Source organism: Palaemon carinicauda, chromosome 16 (assembly GCF_036898095.1).
Source record: "Palaemon carinicauda isolate YSFRI2023 chromosome 16, ASM3689809v2, whole genome shotgun sequence".
Lineage (NCBI taxonomy): Eukaryota > Metazoa > Arthropoda > Malacostraca > Decapoda > Palaemonidae > Palaemon > Palaemon carinicauda.
In genome coordinates, this window is record NC_090740.1 from 66,062,138 (window position 1) to 66,081,712 (window position 19,575).

Here is a 19,575-nt window from a genome sequence, read left to right on the forward strand (position 1 = left end):
CTTAAATTCATCGAAGATATCATCTTCAAGTCCGGGGGGGGTGAGCGGGTGCATTGCCAAGGCATAGCAGGCACTTTAAAGGTAATTTCTGTTCATGAAGATACTTCTTCACAGAAGGGCCGAAAACTTGGTTAACCCATTGCACAAAGAACTGCCTAGTGACCCAGGCCTTCGAGTTGGATCGCCAGAAAACATGAAGCTGGTCCTTATCGACATTGTGTGCCTTAAAGGCCCTAGGGTTCTTGGAATGGTAAACCAGTAAGGGCTTGACTTCAAAGTCCCCGCTAGCGTTGGCACATAGGGCAAGAGTCAACCGATCCTTCATTGGCTTATGCCCAGGCAATTTCTTCACTTCGGCGGTGATGTAGGTTCGACTGGGCATCTTCTTCCAAAACAACCCGGTTTCATCACAATTAAACACTTGCTGCTCTACGTAGCCTTCTTCCAGCACGATCCTTTCAAAGTTCTTGACAAAGTCAGCGGCAGCCTTTGTGTCCGCACTAGCAGCCTCTCCGTGGCGTGTCCCACGGTCTCTCTTGCCGGTGATTCTCCCCCTCGGGGGAGTTCACTTACAGAGACTCCTCTGCGGAGGCCCCTTGATGGTCAGCCTGCTGATCCCACGGCCCCTCGTGGGCGTATAAGGCGGAAGGCTCGTCCTCCCCTTCGCCGTAGAGGCCTTCTTTCCCGTCACAAGGGAGTTAGGAGGCGCCTCTTCGGCTCGTCGTCGTCACAGTCCTCTACGGAGGAGACGACTCGCCGTTCGCCGACCCTGCCAGATACCACCTTAGACTTCTCCGGGGATCGTTCGCGATCCCCGGGACACAGTGACCAGTCTTCCTCCAGATCTGCTGACATGCCGTCACCCTTCGACGTTGCGGATGCGCGTTGCGCGCCACCTGATCCTGCCACTGCGCAGGCACCGGGCCCTTCGGGGCTGAAGGGCCTTGAGTGCAAAACCGCGCCTCTTGCCCTCAAGCGTCAGGTTCCTCCTGCGCGCCCTCCTGCTGCTGCCGCTGTTCCTGTCTTAGCCCCACAGTGCTCACCTGCTCGCATGCGCGCCCCCTGTTCCTGCTACGCGCCAGGGTTCCCCCACATCCTTCTGCGTCCCGGCGCCCTCCAGCAGTTCCTGTGACAGCGCGCCAACGCCCACCTGCGCACATGCACCCACCTGCGCCCCAGCGTTCCCCGGTTCCTGCCTCGTCGCGCGCAGTTCAAGAGGTTCCTACGCTAGCGCACAGGCACTCACAGGTTCCTCTGGACTCGCAGCGCCTGTCTGGAGTTACACGCGAAGCGCGCCCACGCGCAGTTACAGTCCCAGCGCTCACACGCTCGCCAATGCGCCAGCGCGCTTCCACATCGCAGGGCGCCGCCCAGGAGCCGCCTAAGCCCAGTTCCAGTCATCAAGGCGCCCCTTGTAACCCTCCAGCGCACACCTGTGCGCCCTCTCCAAACCGCGCGTCCTGCTTGCCCACCGCAGCAACGCACATCAGTGCGTCCGCATCCTGATGCGCGCCCATGATCACCTGTGCGCCCAGCGCGCCCACAGGCGAGTATGCCAGTCTTTTCGGACCAGCGCCTATCTACGCGCCAACGCGCCATCCCTTCCTTGCGCTATCCTGAACTGGCGCTCATGCACCCTCGCCCGGTTCTTCCGGATACGCGCTCAGGCGCCCCTGTCCTCTCGCGCCCTCCAGGGCCGCATCAGGATGTTGCGCGTCCTCGCATCCGGCCGCCTCCCGTTCCGGCTCCTGCGCGCCACACGCCCTCGCCATCTCCTACTCGCCCACGCCATCTCCTGCGCCCCCACGCGCCCGCACCATCTCCTGCACGCCATCGCTCCCACGCTCCTGTGACCTCGCCTACGTGCTACCGCGCCCTTGCGCCCGCTCCACCACCCTCTCTCGCCCACGCTGATATGCGCGCGCGCGCCTGCGCGAGCGCGAGATTCCTGTGTCACGCGATCCTTTCGCGAGTGACCCTGACCAGGGCCCATCACGCGACCTCCAGCGCGAGCGTCGCCAGGCGGACAGGTCTTCGTCTCGTTCCCCTCCCCGCAAACGCAGACCAGTGCGCTCGCCGGAGGAGGGGCGGTTCCCGGAGAGGTCTAAGGACTCTTTTCTTTCCAGCTTCACAGGCAAACCTGCATTTGTCGACTCCTCCAAGGGATAGAACGATCCCCTTCCCTCCAGAGGGAGTGTCTGACAGCGCGACTGTCAGCCAGCAGCCCTGGTTCGGTACCCTGGTCAGAGCTCTTGTGCAGGCGATGAAGCCCGCCCTCTCTGACATGGGTCGCAAATCAGTGGCAGCATCCTCCCCCCTGAAGAGGAAGAGAGGAGTCTCTCCTGTGGAAACACCTCCAAGGCCTATTTTGTCTCCTCGCAGATCCTTGCGTAAGGCTCCTTCCTCCCCCCCAGACTTTCTCTCCCTCCCCTGCGGATGAGGATTACCCATCCTCAGGAGAGTCGGACGAGCCGGACCATTCCCCCATCGCACCAATGGGGAAAGCTCCGCCTCTCCCTGAGAAGTCTTCTCGTCCAGGGGTGGAAAAGAGCCTGCACCCATCGTTACTCGAGTCCTGTATCCCGCCCAGGAGGGAACCGAAGGACTCTAAGATGATCCCTAAATCGTCAGCAAGGATCAGGCAGGAGCCATCTAGACCTTCCGAGGAGGTCCACGTGTTCCCCCAGGAAGAGCCACTGGGGACCGGAGACTTCGCTCCCAGTCCTTCAGGAGGAGAGCACCAAGAGTCAGAACACGCATTCTGGCAAGTCCTGACCCTCATGAGGAACCTCAACGGAATCCCAGACCCTGAGATTCCTCCTCGTGAAGGTAAGGACACGGTCCTGGACCGCGTCTACGGCACCCAGAAACCCTCCAGGGCCAGTCCAGCTTTGCCCTGGTCTCAGGGGATGAAGAGTGCCAGGGACAAGGTCGAGAGCCAGCTCTCTGAGCTTGTCTCCTCCAGCAGATCCAACGCCGGTAACAAGCTTCTCCCAACTCCTCGACTCCATCAGAGGAGGTACTTTGAGATCCTTGAGGAGTTTTGTTTGGGTCTTCCGATGCATCGCACCGTGGAAGAACTCACCGGGGGAGTCCCTCTTGAAAGACTCTCCAACCGGCACGTGTCCTACTCAGCTACTGAGATCCTAAGCCAGGAGAAGGTCGCTAAGTGTGCCATGCAGGCAACTTCGTGGCTTGACATCTGGCTGGGGTCTCTGGGCATCCTGGTGCGGTCTGAGGACCTCTCCAAAGGAAGGCACTGGAGACTTTCTTACTCTCAGGCACACGGACCATTGAGTTTCTGGCCCACCAAGTCTCGAGCTTGTGGGCCAATATGATTCTCAAACGTCGGGACGCTGTGGCTGAGAGGTTCCACCAGAAGGTTCCCAGTTCGGAGGTTAGCAGGCTCAGACACTCTTCCGTGTTCGGTAAGAGTTTGTTTGAGCCTAAGGACGTGGAGCTTACCGCTGAGAGGTGGAGGAAGTCCAACTAGGATTCCCTCATCCATATGGCCCTGACATCGAGGCTCTACAAACATCCAGCGGCTCAACAGCCCCGTCCAGCTAAGGACACGAAGAAGATCACTGCAGCCGAAGGTGTCTAAGCCCTTCTACCAAGAGCAGAAGGAGCAAGAAGTCCTCCAGGGGAGGCAAGAACCCTAGAGGTAACAGCCGAGGCCGTAAACGCTAGGGTTGCCATGGGATCGGCAAGAGGGCAAGCCCTTTGGGCAGAAGTCCAGACCATGTTGAAGAAGGACGCTCTCCAGGAGGTTGTAGACGGGTCCCCAGGCTTCTACAGTCGACTCTTTCTTGTGAGAAAGGCGTCTGGAGGCTGGAGACCAGTCATCGACCTCTCAACCCTGAACGGGTTTGTCAAGCAGACTCCGTTCAGTATGGAGACGGCAGACACGATCAGACTCGCAGTGAGACCACAAGACTTCATGTGTACACTGGACCTGAAGGATGCGTACTTCCTGATCCCAGTCCATCCGTCTTCAAGGAAGTACTTAAGATTTTGCCTAGACAACAAGATTTACCAGTTCAAGGTGCTGTGTTTCGGTCTCTCCACAGCCCCTCAGGTGTTCACCAGAGTGTTCACCTTCATCTCTTCGTGGGCTCACAGGATCGGCATCCGTCTCCTTCGCTATCTGGACGACTGGCTGATCCTAGCGGACTCGGAGGCAACCGAGACAAGCTCCTCGAAGTTTGCCAGGATCTAGGGATCATGGTAAATCTCGAGAAGTCCTCTCTGCAATCCTCTCAGAAACTGGTATGTCTAGGCATGGTCATAGACACCAATCTCCACAAAGCCTTCCCATCAGACGACAGGATAGCAAGGCTGAGGAAGGTCGCGAGACCTTTCCTCAATCGAGAAGAACTCCCAGCCCAATCGTGGGTACGTCTCCTCGGCCACCTCTCCTCCCTGGCCCGTCTCGTTCCCAACGGTCGCCTCAGAATGAGACCCCTCCAGTGGCGACTCTAGTCCCGGTGGAATCAAGGTCACGATTCCCCGGAACGGACGGACCTCCAGTGATGGGAGGCAGACGAGAACCTACAAAAGGGTGTGGATCTTCTTGTCCTTCCCCCGGATTTGATGTTGTTCTCGGACGCATCAAAGAAAGGGGGGGGGGGGGGGGGGCACGTTCTGAACCACAGGACCTCAGGCCTGTGGTCAGAATCAGAAAAGTACCTTCACATAAACCTGCTAGAAATGAAGGCCGTGTTCCTGTCACTTCAGAAGTTCCACCAAGTCCTGGCGGGCCACTCTGTGGTGGTGATGAGCGACAACACCACGGTGGTGGCTTATATCAACAAGCAGGGAGGTACCTGTTCAGAACAGCTATCCCATCTTGCAGTAGAGATCCTGAGATGGTCCGAAGTCCACTCGATCTCGCTAGCGGCTCGCTTCATTCCAGGCAAAAGGAATGTGCTCGCCGACAGTCTGAGCAGAGCGACGCAGATAGTGAGTACCGAGTGGTCTTTGGATCGTCAAGTAGCCAACAAAGTCCTGACTTTGTGGGGTTCCCCGACGGTGGATCTGTTTGCTACAGCGCTGAATTTCAAGCTCCCGCTGTACTGCTCCCCAGTCCCGGACCCCAAGGCTCTCTGGCAGGATGCCTTCCAACAACGGTGGGACAACGTCGATGTGTACGCCTTTCCCCCGTTCTGTCTAATGAGGAGGGTGCTCAACAAGACCAGAATATCGGTCAATCTTTCAATGACCTAATAGCTCCGCTATGGCATCACGCAGAATGGTTCCCGGACCTTCTGCAACTCCTCATGGAGGCTCCGAGAGAACTCCCTCCACGTCACGAGCTACTCAAACAACCACACGCCAACATCTTCCACAAAGCCGTAGCTTCGCTTCGACTTCACGCCTGGAGACTATCCAGCATCTCCTCACAGAGAGAGGATTTTCGCAACAAGTTGCGAACAGGATGTCTGCTCACCTGCGCAAGTTATCCGCAGGGGTTTACCAGGCGAAGTGGTGAGTCTTCTGTGGTTGGTGTCGTGGAAGGGGTATCTCTCCCCTCGATGCCACTATTCCAGCAATAGCGGAGTTCCTCGTGTATTTGCGGGAGGAAATGCGGGAGGAAATGCACCTCTCAGTCTCAGCAGTGAAAGGCTATCGCTCAGCCCTAAGTCCAGCCTTCAGGCTTAAAGGAATGGACATTTCTTCCTCGGTGGAACTTTCCCTTCTCATACGAAGTTATGAACTTACCTGCCCTCAGTCGGAAGTGAGACCTCCTCCATGGAACGTGGTTTGAGTTCTCAGGTCTCTTAAGAGACCTCCCTATGAACCATTACGCCAGGCTTCAGATCGCCACTTTACCTGGAAGACGGTTTTCCTGCTAGCTTTGGCCTCGGCCAAGCGAGTCAGTGAGCTTCATGGTCTCTCGTATGACATCGCCCATTCAAGGGGATGGGTGGAGGTAACGTTCAGCTTTGTCCCCGAGTTTGTTGCCAAGACTCAGAATCCGGGAGTGCCGGACCCCAGGTTCGACTCTTTCCAGGTTTCGAGTCTCCGTTCTGTAACAGATGACCCAGACCATCTCCTACTGTGCCCAGTGAGGAGTCTGAGGTTGTATCTTAAAAGAACAGCTGCAGTTCGTCCCCAGGTGCGAGCCCTGTTCGTGAGCACCGGGAAGATGAAGAGGAGGGTCACCAGGAATACCATCTCGACCTGGATTGCAAGGTGATACATCTGGCCTTGAATCCTGACCCTCCTCCGTCACGTCGCCCTAGAGCGCATGATGTCAGGGGCATAGCTATGTCCCTGGCCTTCAAGAAGAATTATTCAGTGACGCAGGTCCTTCAAGCTGGGGTGTGGAAGCGTCAGACCACCTTCACGGCCCACTACCTGCAAGACGTGACACACAGGAGACTCGATACATTCTCTATCGTCCCTGTGGTGGCTGCACAACAGCTGGTCTAACCTCAGGCTCCTTAATGGACAAGTAGCAGAAGGTTGAGGGCATTGTTACCCGGTTTTAGTCTGCGTGAATGAAAAGTTCTGTCTGGCCCTTATTCTTTTCTTCATCCTCTCCTCCCTTGGAGAAAGCAGCATCCTGGGTTCTCCGCATAGCTGACCTCGAACCTCTGCAGGTAAGCCATGCTCCCTTGTGTTCCTAGTATTAAAATGTAATACTGTCATGTCCCCATACCCTGACGAGGTGGTATTGGGAGAGTCCTAGCATAGATTTCCATCTGAAGAACTCCAGGTCAACTTCCTTGGACGAGTAACTTCTCACCTTCACACACAGCTTATGTAGGCCGCAGCAGTTTCACAGCATGCCAGCGAGGAGCAGGGACCCCTTATTTCTTGAGTACTTACACACTCGAATTTGGGGTCCCCGGGCAAGCCAAAGCCAGTATGGCAGGGGACTTACCGCCCTTCCTAAGGGTTGAGTCACCCCATGTAAATAGCATGGTTTGTATTTCAGTTACGGAACAAATGACAAATTCGTAGATAATTTGTATTTTTCCTAACTATACAAACCTTAGCTATTTACACATATGTGCCCGCCAGCCCTGTCCCCCGGGATAAGTCCTACCTCTAAGCAAAGTGAAGCATTCACCGGTGTGTGTGTGAGGGGGGGGGGGGGGGTAGCTAGCTACCCCTCCCTACCCCCTGCTAACTAGCGGCGGGGTAGTAAACCCTCGTTAAAACTTTTATGGCTCGTCATTCAGCTACGCCGAAGTAATTACCCCATGTAAATAGCTAAGGTTTGTATAGTTAGGAAAAATACAAATTATCTACGAATTTGTCATGTTTTGCAGGACATGCAGTCTAAGCTGTCCACCTTAATGCAGGCCTATGGCCCTGCTCCTGTTTGACAGGAACCCTTACTTGCAGTACGTCACGGTTCTGCTAAGCGTGACTCAGGTCTTCCACCATCTAAGCGTGCGTGAAGCTTTACGTCACGCTGACGTTAACCCTAGTGTTAGCTGTGCTGTCAAGCGAGATGCTGATCATAAATCTCGACGTGACGTTGAGCGCCAGTCCTTACAGTCCAGCCGTGATTATGAGCTGCAGTCACTGCAGTCACGACGTGACGTTGAGCGTCAGTCACCGCAGTCGCGATGTGACGTCGAGCTGCAGACACCGCAGTCACGACGGGACGTCGAGCGTCAGTTACTGCAGACACGACGTGACGTCGAACGTCAGTCACTGCAGTCATGACGTGATGTCGACCCTCCTGCCTTGACTGCTATTCAGCTACAAGTTGATGTAGGCTGTCAATCTTTACCTTCACTACATTCTATGACTTCACCTTCTCACAAGAATATTGTTTTGTTGGATGAAGTTTACTCTGAAGAGGAAGCTGATGATCCTCTTTCGAATAATGTGCATTTGGGGATCCTGTCTTAAGAGGAAGAGCCTAGAATTGACCAACAGTCCCTAGATTTTAAGAAAATTATGAATGTTTTTAAAGAAGTTTTTCCGGCTCATTTTGTGACTGCTGCTCCACGTTCGCCGCCTTCAGAATTTACTTTAGGCATGACTGCTTCAGCTCCTTCTTATACGAAGTTAGTGCTCTCTCGATCTTCTAAGAGGGCCATATGTCTGCTGGGAGACTGGTTGGAGACCAAGAGAAGTCTTGGAAAGTCTTCCTTTGCTTTTCCTCCTTCTAAACTGGCTTCTCGTTCGAGCGTCTGGTATGACACGGGAGAAGTTCTCGGCTTGGGAGTTCCTGCCTCTGCCCAGGGAGACTTCTCAAGCCTGGTAGACTCGCCTCGTCGTCTAGCCATGAGACGCTCCAAGGTGTTGTGAACTTCTTCAGAGCTTGACCATCTGCTTAAAGGAGTCTTTCGTGCGGTTGAAGTATTTAATTTTTTGGATTGGTCGTTGGGGGCCTTAAGTAAGAAGGTGTCTCCTCCTAACAATGATGCTGCCATACAGATTATGTCCTGTATGGACAAGGCTATAAGGGACGGTTCTAACGAATTTGCGGCTGTTTTTACTGCAGGAGTTTTAAAGAAGAGGGAGTTATTGTGCTCATTCCTTTCTTTGGGAGTTACAGTACTTTGTGCCAGAAATCGGAGCTCCTTTTTGCTCCTTTATCACGTACTCTGTTTCCCCAAGATCTTATCAAAGATATAGCGTCATCTCTTGCATTGAAGGATACTCATGATTTAGTTGCTAAAACAGCTCGCAAAGTTTTACCATCATCTTTTTCAAGCAACAAACCCAAGTTAGATACACCTGCTTCCAGATTCATTCCTCCCTTTCGTGGCAGAGCCTCCAACAGAGGCACCTCCCGTTCTGACGGAAGGCGAGGTAAGAGAAGGGGAGCCAGATCCAGCCGTGGCAGAGTCTGACTGCCCACAGTTTCAGACAGCAATAGGGGCCAGATTGACGAACTTCTGGCAAGCGTGGGAGAGAAGGGGAGCGGACCAATGGTCTGTCCTCTTATTGAAGGAGGGTTACTAAATCCCTTTTGTAAGGAAACCTCCTCTTGTACGAATTCCAATAGACATCTCTCCCAGGTATCGAGAGGAAGCAAAGAGACAGGCCTTACAATATCAGGTGTCTCTTTTGTTAGAAAAGGGGCCGGTGGTGAAGGTCTCGGACCATCAATCCCTAGGCTTTTACAACCGTCTCTTCCTGGTTCCGAAGAACACAGGAGGCTGGAGACCAGTGCTAGATGTGAGTGCACTCAACGTATTCATATTAAAAACAAAGTTCGCGATGGAAACATCCAAATCTGTTCTAGCAGCAGTAAGGGAAGGCGACTGGATGGTCTCTCTCGATCTCCAGGACACTTACATCCATATCCCGATCCATCCAACCTTCCAACGTTATCTAAGGTTCATGTACAGGAAAGAAGTGTACCAGTTTCGAGCTCTATGCTTCGGCCTCAGCCCTGCTCCTCTAATTTTTACAAGGCTGATGCGGAATGTAGCGAGCTTCCTACATTCGTCAGGGATCAGAGCCTCCCTTTTTTTAGACGACTGGTTAATCAGGTCGTCGTCATTAAACCGCTGTCTGAAGGATCTCATATAGACGTTGGTCCTAGCCAAAGAATTAGGTCTTCTTGTGAACAAAAAGTCACAACTGACTCCGTCCCAGACTATTCTCTATTTGGGGATGGAGATACAGAGTCGAGTTTTAAGGGCTTTTCCATCGCCCACAAGGTTAGAGCAAGCTCTTTTAAAAATTCATCAATTTCAGAAGAAGAGCAGTTGTTCTCTGAGTATGGATGAGCCTCTTGGGAACTCTATCATCACTGGAACAGTTTGTCTCCCTGGGAAGGCTCAACCTTCGCCCTCTCCAGTTTCATCTCAACCAACATTGGAACAAGGAGAAGGGCTTGGAGGCAATTTCCATTCCACTCACGAACTCAGTCCAGACTTGCCTGAATTGGTGGGACGACAATCTCAGACTTCGGGAGGGTCTCTTGCTTGCCCCCAAGAACCCAGACCATGTGTTGTACTCAGACGTCTCGGACTTGGGTTGGGGAGTAACTCTAGGCAGACTAGAATGCTTGGGTCTTTGGTCCAAAGATCAGGAGAGGCTTCATATAAACCACAAGGAGCTACTGGCGGTTCATCTGGCCTTGAAAAGTTTCGAAAGTGTGATTCGGAACAAGGTGGTGCAGGTAAACGCGGACAATACCACAGCGTTAGCCTACATCTCTAAGTAAGGAGGGACCCACTCGCACTCCCTTATGTAACCGCAAGGGATCTCCTAGTTTGGTCAAGGGAAAGAAACATCTCCCTTCTTACGAGATTTGTTCAGGGAGAAAAGAATGTGATAGCAGACTGCCTCAGCAGAAGAGGACAAGTCATCTCCACAGAATGGACGCTTCACCAGGAAGTGTGCGAAAAACTATGGAGGATTTGGGGTCGACCTACCATAGACCTGTTTGCGACCTCGTTGACGAAGAGGCTTCCAATTTACTGCTCTCCAGTCCCAGATCCAGAGGCAGTCCACATAGACGCATTCTTACTGGACTGATCTCACCTGGAAATTTATGCTTTTCCTCCCTTCAAGATCCTTCACAAGGTTCTTCAGAAGTTCGCCTCTCACGAAGGGACGAGGTTGACGTTGTTTGCTCCCCTCTGGCCCTCAAGGGAATGGTTCACCGAGGTACATCAATGGCTGGTGGACATTCCAAGAAGTTTGCCATTGCGGATGGATCTCCTTCGTCAACCTCACATAAAAAGATTCCATCAAAGCCTCCCTGCGCTTCATCTAACTGCCTTCAGAGTATCGAAACTCTCTCTAGAGCTCGAGGATTTTTGAAGGAGGCAGCTAGAGCGATTGCGAGGGCAAGGAGATCTTCTACCATCAGGATCTACCAATCCAAATGGGAGGTATTTCGAGATTGTTGCAAGTCCTCCTCTGTTTCCTCATCCGATACCATTGTAGCACAGATCGCTGACTTCCTGCTTCATCTTAGAAATAACCGTACCCTTTCTGCCTCGACTATTAAAGGCTACAGAAGCATGTTAGCTGCAGTGTTTAGACACAAGAACATGGATCTGTCTAACAAAAGAGATCTTCAAGACCTTCTCAAGTCTTTCGAGACTTCCAAGGAGCGTCAAATTATTACTCCAGCTTGGAACTTGGATGTTGTCCGTAAGTTTCTCATGTCTGAGAGATTTGAACCTCTGCACTCAGCCTCTCTCAAAGACCTTACTCTCAAGACACTCTTTTAAGTGAGTCTTGCTACCGCAAAGAGAGTTAGTGAAGTGCATGCCTTCAGCAAGAATATCGGCTTCTGCTCCAATAAGGCAGTATGCTCCTTACAGCTTGGTTTCTTGGCCAAAAAGTAGCGACCATCTCATCCATGGCCTAAATCTTTTGAGATTCCCAACCTGTTGGTGTAGTTGGTGATGAAATTGAAAGAGTCTTGTGCCCTGTAAGAGCTCTAAAATTTTATCTGGACCGAACCAAAACGTTACGAGGAAATTCAGAAGCTTTATGGTGTTCGGTCAAGAAACCCTCCTTACCAATGTTGAAAAACGCCTTGTCATATTTTGTTAGATTTTTAATTAGAGAGCCTCACACTCACTTAAGTGAGACTGACCTGAGATTATTGAAAAAAGCTCATGAAGTCAGAGCAGTGGCAACGTCAGTGGCTTTCAAGCAAAATAGATCCCTTAGAAGTATTATGGACGCAACCTTTTGGAGGAGTAAATCTGTGTTTGCTTCACATTATTTAAAGAATGTCCAGACTCTTTATGAGGACTGCTACACGTTGGGACCATTCGTAGCAGCGAGTGCAGTGGGTGAAGGTTCTACCACTACATTCCCTTAATCCCAATACCTTTTTTCTTCTCTTGAAACTATTGTTTTTTGATTTAGCGGGTGGTCAAACTTGTTTCTTTAGAGCGCCCAGATCAATGGTATTGTTGAGGTCCTGTTATAGGCGTGTTCACCCCATATATAACAGCTCCTAGAGGTCTTTCAGCCCCCTGAGTGGATTGCTGGGCTTCATAAGGATAGCGGACTAATGAGGCAGAGTATCATCAAAGTCAGCTTCCTTATCAGGTAATAATCCTTAGGTTTGTTTTATTATCAAAACTCTTGAGCTATACTCCTACAATGTTTAATGCTGGTCTCTTACCCTCCACCAAAGGTGTGAATCAGCTATATATAGATCCACCGGCTAAGTTAAATATTTAAAAATGATATTTTCATATTAAAATAAATTTTTGAATATACTGTACTTACCCGGTGGATATATATAATTTAACACCCTCCCTCCCGCCCCTTTAGAGACCCTACGGGCTGAGAAGAACTGGAGAACTTTGGAGTAGTGATAGTATCCTGCCGAGTGGTGGCGCTAGTGTACACCCAGCAACCCAACACCGATCGCCCGCGAGTTTTGAATCGGCTGCCGACCGTCGGAGACGTTAGCTATATATATATATCCACCGGCTAAGTATATTAAAAAAATTATTTTAATATGAAAATATCATTTTCCAGATTACAATATTACAATTATAATTGATATTATTAATATAACTGCTTAGTTATATATATATTTTTTTTACTGTCATTGGACACACTTGAAGAATTTTGTTTTTAAATGAGAACTGAAAGTAGAATAATGTAAGTTAAAGAATTTGAATAGATAAATGAAAAGACCATAAGTATTGAATGTTAAGTATGTAGATGGCATATGAATGTGTACTGCAATGAATTTTTGGTAATATCAAAAATATGGTGTAGGGCACTGCATTAGTACCTTGCAGCTGGAAATTATTTTCAGAAATGTCAGTTAAATGGTAAAGTTAGTAAAATACTCTTAGTCACATTTTTATAATTGCTGCAGTGCTTCTTTTTGCATGACATGTTAACAAGTTGTATTTTTTTTTTTATGTGTTTTATTCATTTTTGTAGGTATTCCTGACGGCTGCTTTACATCAGCCAATAGCGCAGTTGCTGATGGAAGATGAGTTGTTTTTAGACATAGACCCCTCCAAAGCTGCTGTGCGTTTCCCACCCGAAGAACGTCTAAGAAGATTTGGTCAGGAAGGTACTCCAGAATATAATGCGGGGCTTGCAAAGTACAGGGCATGGACCATAGCAAAGCTTGTTAAGATTGCTGAGAGGTAATTGTAATTAATATTCATTTATAGAATATCATTACTGTGTACTTTAAACTTCATTTATTAGATTTTCTACTATTTAGAATTTTGTGTGACTGGATCCTTAGTACAGCTATCAAAAGTAGAGTACTGAGTAAGATTAAGTGGAAGTTAAATGGATATTTATTACACTAATTGCTAATTGTCTACCGTTCTTATACGATTGCATGGTATTTGTATTGAAAGTAACTTATTGTGCATTACAGTACTGTACTTATAAAATAGTGATTTAAGAGAGCACAGGGGTGTTATGAAGTTATAATGTGTTTTTCCTGAGAAAAAACGCACCCTAAAAATAGATCTAACAATTACCATAAGTACTTTATGTGAAAAGTATTATTATGCCTAAATTTTCAACAGCATATGAAATATCAACTTGATCATGAAGGTGCTTTTATTTTTTTTTCTTTATTCAAATGTCTGTAGTAGTTGTGTTACAAAGTCAATCCGAACCGAGAGAACCTGTAATGGGCCATGTATAGAGAAGATTACTGTTGTTACAGTATTCTTCTCTATGCCACTCTTTATCTTCTTTACATATCTAAGATTCCTACTGTTGTGTTACTATTATTATTATTAATTATTTCAACAAATCTTACCTGTTTCACCTTGCTTCCCTTAATGAAGTTTTTTCTTTGATGTGTATCATTAACAAATTAAGATAATTTCCACTCTCCCCCTCTCCAATTGCCCTAACCCAATTAGAATGTTATGGTTGGGTATTTCATTTGTGGTGCTTTATGGTAAATAATTTCAGCTTGGGTATGGTTCATATGACTTTTTGAACTTGTCCTATTTGGTATGATTTCTTTTAGTATTTAAAAAAAAACTTTGGTTGGATAGGTCAAATATAGTCAATTTTGTGTTTGGGTGATTTTAATATTTGTAAACGTAGTCAAATTTGTGCTTGGCTGAGATGTTATATTTGTGTCTTAAATATATAGGAACGAAGTAGTGAGGGTGGGAACAAGTGTAAGAAATGAGTTGGCAGCTAGAGTGGATATGAATGTGTCGAGGGTTGAGAGAATGGAAAATGGCTGTCTGCTAAAGAAGGTGATGAATGCAAGAGATGATGAGAGAGGTACAAGAGGAAGACCAAGGTTTAGGTGGATGGTTGGAGAAGAAAGCTCTGGGTGATAGGTGGATAGATGTGAGAGAGGCAAGAGAGCGTGCTAGAAATAGGAATGAATGGCGAGCGATTGTGACGCAGTTCCGGTAGGCCCTGCTGCTTCCTCCGGTGCCTTGGATGACCGCGGAGGTAGCAGCAGTAGGGGAATCAGCATTATGAAGCTTCATCTGTGGTGGATAATGTGGGAGGGTGGGCTGTGGCACCCTAGCAGTACCAGCCGAACTTGGTTGAGACCCTTGTCAGGCTGGGAGGAACGTAGAGAGGAGAGGTCCCCTTTTTTGTTTCATTTGTTTGATGTCGGGTACCCCCCAAAATTGGGGTAAGTGACTTGGTATATGTATGTATGTATGTAAAATATATAGTGAATAGGTTTCATTTAGAAGACAAAGATCTTGAATTCCATTTTTTATAGGAGGTTTGTGATATAGACTTTAAATGTACATTAAAGAAGAACTAATTTGGGGGAAGGTTCAGAGTAAGGCATACCAGGCTTAATTGTGTTTATGCAGGATTTTATTTCTTTCTTGCATTCAAATGTGTCCTAATGCCAGGGCACTAGCTACCTATTGAGAGATATTATCAAAATGAATGAACTACAAGAAAAGTAATGAACAATTAAGATAACATATCCTAAGAACAGTAGCAACATAAAACTAGATCTTTCATATATAAACTATGAAAAGAAGCTCTTGTCATCCAATTCAACATAAAGATATTCGCTGCAAGTTTGAACTTCTGGAGTTCTCGGCTAGTAACTTGATACTGTACTTGGCTAGCTTAATGGATCAATATCTTAACATTACTTACGAGACTTCCTGACCAAATATACAAGAGAGATATCTTACTATTAATCTTTAATTAAACTTCTAATAGGTCTTAGTTGTAAAGTTAACGAATGTAAGTGCACGACCACTGTATATACACTGGAACAGGAAACATCACTAAGCAGCCTGTTCATGAGGGAGAGAATTATTGGGCCCTTTGGCTGGTCAGACAGTACTACATTGGATCCTTCTCTGGTATCGGCTAATTTTTTTCCCGTTGATTACACATACACAAAATCTTTCCACATTCTCATGTCCTCATACACCTAACAACACTGATATTACCAAACAATTCTTCTTCGTTCAAGGGGTTAACTACTGCTTTATAATTGTTCTCTGGCTACCTCTCTTGTGGTAAAGATAGAAGAGACTTTTAAGCTATTGTAAACAGCTCATCTTGAAGGACACAATAAAATTAAACCATTGTTCTCTATTCTTGTTTAGTGCCATAGCCTCTGTACCATGGTCTTCCACTGTCTTGCTCTAGAGCTCTCTTGTTTGAGAGTACACTCAGGCAAACTATTCTATTTTGTTTCTCTTCCTTTTTTTTTTTTACATTTTTATAGTTTATGTATGAAAGATCTATTTTACTGATATTACTTTTCTTAAAATATGTTATTTCAATTATTCATTACTTTTCGTGTAGTTTTTATTTCCTTAATTCCTTTCTTTCCCTAGCTGTTTTTCCCTGTTAAATTCTTTTGGCTTATAGCATCCTGCTTTTACAACTAGGGTTTTAGCTTAGCTAGTTATAATGATAATAATGATAATAATTTTGATTATAACAATGATGATAATGATGTTGTTTTCCCACTGAACCCTTGCCTAACCAATCCAAGTTTAGACCTTAGGCTAGCTTCTAATTTGTTGCCTAGAAATATTATTGTACCTTCTATTGTTTGTTATGATGGTTGTCAGCATCATATAAACTTAATTCTTCATCACAAGCTTCTCTCTTTTTTTTTATTTGGTCCAGTTCCTTCTATTGCAAAACCTGCTCCTTACCATAATCCTGATTAATTCCATATGCCATTAGATTCTAAGGCAGAAGAATAGTACAGAAGTTTAAATCCATTTGTCTCTCTTACTGCTTTTGGACCAAGTGTATTGGCTTATAATGTGGCATGTCGTATAACGCCTCATATTCCAAGTGCTTAGATTTTCAATTTGCCCAGAACATTTTCTAAACTGGCAAACAAAAGTTTGCATCATGAAACAGCTGGCCTAGCCTACTGTACTACTATACTAAGCTTGGTTGGTAACATTCATAAGTTGTTGAATAATTATTTTAATGTTGGTGCTTGGACCTTCAAAGGGGGTAGGCTTTAAAACAAGTCTTCATCCACATATGTTTTGTACAAGTGTGTTAAGTGGCTCTAGTTATCTATCTTCGACTGACTTCTTACCATGATACAAGATACAAGAAGATAATAGAAAAGACTATTTGGTTTTTGTTGGTGATTTCAATGGTCACTATAAAGAGTGATTAAATTCTGTTTCTCCTACTGATCACCATGTCTTAAGAGTTTAAGAGTTTACCTCTGAATCAAGTATGAGCAAATCATAAGTGAAGCTACTCACAGGTCTTGTAACGGAAAGGCGCTTGTATACTCAGCTTAAAGCTTTTGCTCAGAAAGGTTATGCTTCAACTGAAAAGGCACACAGTTTAACTATAAAAAAAACACTTTCTAGTACAACCCAGTAACCTAAGTGGTGGGCTAACCTTAAATCTGCAGTTTGTTCCAACACGGAGTACTTACCTCGAACTACTTTCTTAGGAGTATCTGGGATCTCCTCCCAACCGACCAGAATTTTGTGTAGTTTACCCTACTCGCGTTTTCTATGCGGGGTAACCTCTGGCGGAGTGATACGCGCCATGAGGCGACCCGGGGTCAAAGAGCATGCTTGCTCAGGTCTCGATCTCCAGTAAGTTTTCTGGTCGCGTCGCGATAACATCTCAACGCGCTCTCCTTACCCAGTGCGACCCTTTGTGTCTCACGTGGTCCCCATGTGGTCCCATTGTGTTCATCCCATACCCTTTCCTACCCTTTCCCTCTGTGTTCCTGTGTCTCGCGGTGTCTTACTAGTGCATTATGGAGGATCCCCGCCGTTGTCCCGGGCCTATGGCCGGTAAATCCTGTGGCACTTTCCTTTCGAAGCCTGAAGTGGACCCGCACTCCTTGTGTTCGTCGTGTAGGGGCAGCGTATGTTCGCCTACAGCCACGTGTCTGGAGTGCGAGTCCTGGAACGAGGTGTAGTGGGTGCGCTACGGCACCAAGAAGAAGAAGGCGTCCAAGAGGTCGCCTAGGAAGCCGAGCATCTCCTCACCACTCGCTTCTCCCGATGCCTCGTCGGATAGAGCTTCTCAGCCGCCTTCCCCTACCCAGAGTAGGGGACGAGGTAAGTCAGTTGCAGGGAAGAGGCCCATTGCTCTTCCCCAGGAGTCTGAGATAACTGCTAGTGGGGATGTTTTGTCGGTCCAGGCAAGTGGGGGGCCTGAGGGAGGGACGGGAGTGCGTTCGGAGGACGGAGTCCTGGTGCTAGCGGGGCCCGTCTCTTCCGACGACCCTATGTGGGGGAAAGGCTGCTGCAGCCTCTTCCCCACTTCATGGGCCTATTTTTCAGGTACGTCTGCAGCCAGGGGAGACGCCGAGAAGGAGGACTCACCGTCGTCGGATCCCCTCGCATGGGCGACGCCGAGGATGCTCTTCAGGTCGCCCATGAGACTGGAGGAAGACTTCGAGGCGTGGTTTCCCAGCAAGAAGTTGCCTCGCTCTTCCCCAGCGCCTTCAGCAACGCTCCCTCTCGTCTTCCTGGAGCCTTCGTCACCAACGGACCGACACAAGAAGCCACCAGCAACGTGGGACGACTCGGACCTTTCGGTGCGGTCCTACAGATCTTCGGGCTCCTCTTTCGAGTCATACTCTCTCTCCTCGGAGGATGGAGCTCCGAGGGACCAGAAGAGGAGATGAGAGAGGTCCCGCAGAAGGAGGTCCCGTTCCCGTTCCAGATCTCGCAACGACAGGAGGCACGTAAGATCCCCCAGAAGGAAGCACAGAAGCCGTTCCCCTAGGGAGGAATGGGTGCGTGTCGCCATCCCACGCAGCCACCTCCTGGGAGCTTCAGCAGTTCCGGGTACCTCTGGCTGGCTCCCAAGGGCGTGTTCCCCTGCCCCGAAGTACGTCACCTACAGCAGGTCCGAGCGTCGGTGGGAATCATCACTTCAGGCTCCGGTTGACAGGCTTAAGTCCGCGAAGGTTCCGACTCTATCCGCCTAGCGGAGAGAGTTGCCCCTTCAGCCTGGCAGCCGTGTCCCAGCCTCTAAGACTTCGACAAGCTGGCCAGAACGTGAAAGGCAACCAGCAGCCACGAGGAAGCCTGCAGCAGCTTGGTCCTCCGTGGGAAGAGACAAGTCTAGGACGGAGGCCTCCGTCCCAGCGGCAATGCCCGTCCTCCATCCAGAGCCGCCGAAGTCGTACCACGACAAAAGGATGCCTCCACCCCAAGCGGGCCCCCCCGTCGTGGGTGCGTCTTTTCAGGCAGAGGCCTCCGCGTACAGGACCACAGGCTAGACGAACCGAAGCCTGCAACGGATGAGGACTGGCTCTCGGGCCTCAGCAGGTTGGTAGATACACCCGTGCAGCAGAGGCCCTGACTGGCTCTTCCCCTGGCTAGAGACATTAGGCTGGGCATGGAGCATATCAACAGGATAGTGGCCAGCCATGCGGATGCCTCCAAGAGTCAGAGTGCCTCCAAACTCCTCCAGGGTCTCAAGACCCAGAAGCGGTTTTACCTCCCTGAAGGGCGCCGTGCGGGTCCCTGTACGGTAGAACCTGCAATCGCCATCCTGAGTCAGGGGGCCTCAGAAGAGAGAGCGTCCGCCACCCCAGTTTGCTTCTCCCCGTCGGAGACCTCCATGATGGAGGATTTGGCCCTGGACCTACTTTACGTCTCGTCGTGGCTAGATTGGTGGGCCTGCACCCTGGTGGGCTTTCAAGTCTCGCACGACCTCTCTGTTCCGGAGAACCAGACCTTGCTGAAGGAGCTGATTAGCTCAGCGGGTAAGGCCCTCAAGTTCCTGTCCTACCAGTCCCTCTTGCAGGCGGCCAACTGGGTACTGCGAAAGAGAGATACAGTTCTCAGCAAACTACTCAGGAGGCTTCCAGACAGGGAAGTGAGAGCCCTAAGGAACTTACCCCTGTGGGGCGAGTCAGTGTTCCCTCTGAAGGCGGTGGAAGAGACGGTGGAGAGGGTCAGGAAACTGAAGGATGCGGGAGAGCCCAGACCCTCGCCAACAAGAAGGCCTGCCCACAGGAGATCGTCAGCAGATGTGTCCCAGCAGCAGCGTTCGAGGACGCCTTCCAACACCCTTGGGACAACCTCGACGTTTACGCCTTCCTTTCCTTTTGGGATGCTCAGACAGGTCCTCAACAGGGTGAGATGGACGGAGATCCTGTGGATGACTTTGGTAGCGGCCTGGTGGCTGGAGAGAGAGTGGTTTGCGGATCTAAAGGAACTG

The 19,575-nt window shown here is 49.1% G+C and overlaps 1 protein-coding gene across 2 annotated transcripts in view; it reads left to right on the plus strand.

The window, feature by feature from the left end:
- Gapvd1 (GTPase activating protein and VPS9 domains 1) overlaps positions 1-19,575 on the plus strand; it is a 494,617-nt gene that overhangs the window by 194,175 nt on the left and 280,867 nt on the right. For both annotated transcript variants that reach the window (XM_068389833.1, XM_068389834.1), the window contains one exon: positions 12,856-13,067. In XM_068389833.1, coding sequence (XP_068245934.1) covers positions 12,856-13,067 — 212 coding nt within the window. The remainder of the gene's footprint in view (positions 1-12,855; positions 13,068-19,575) is intronic.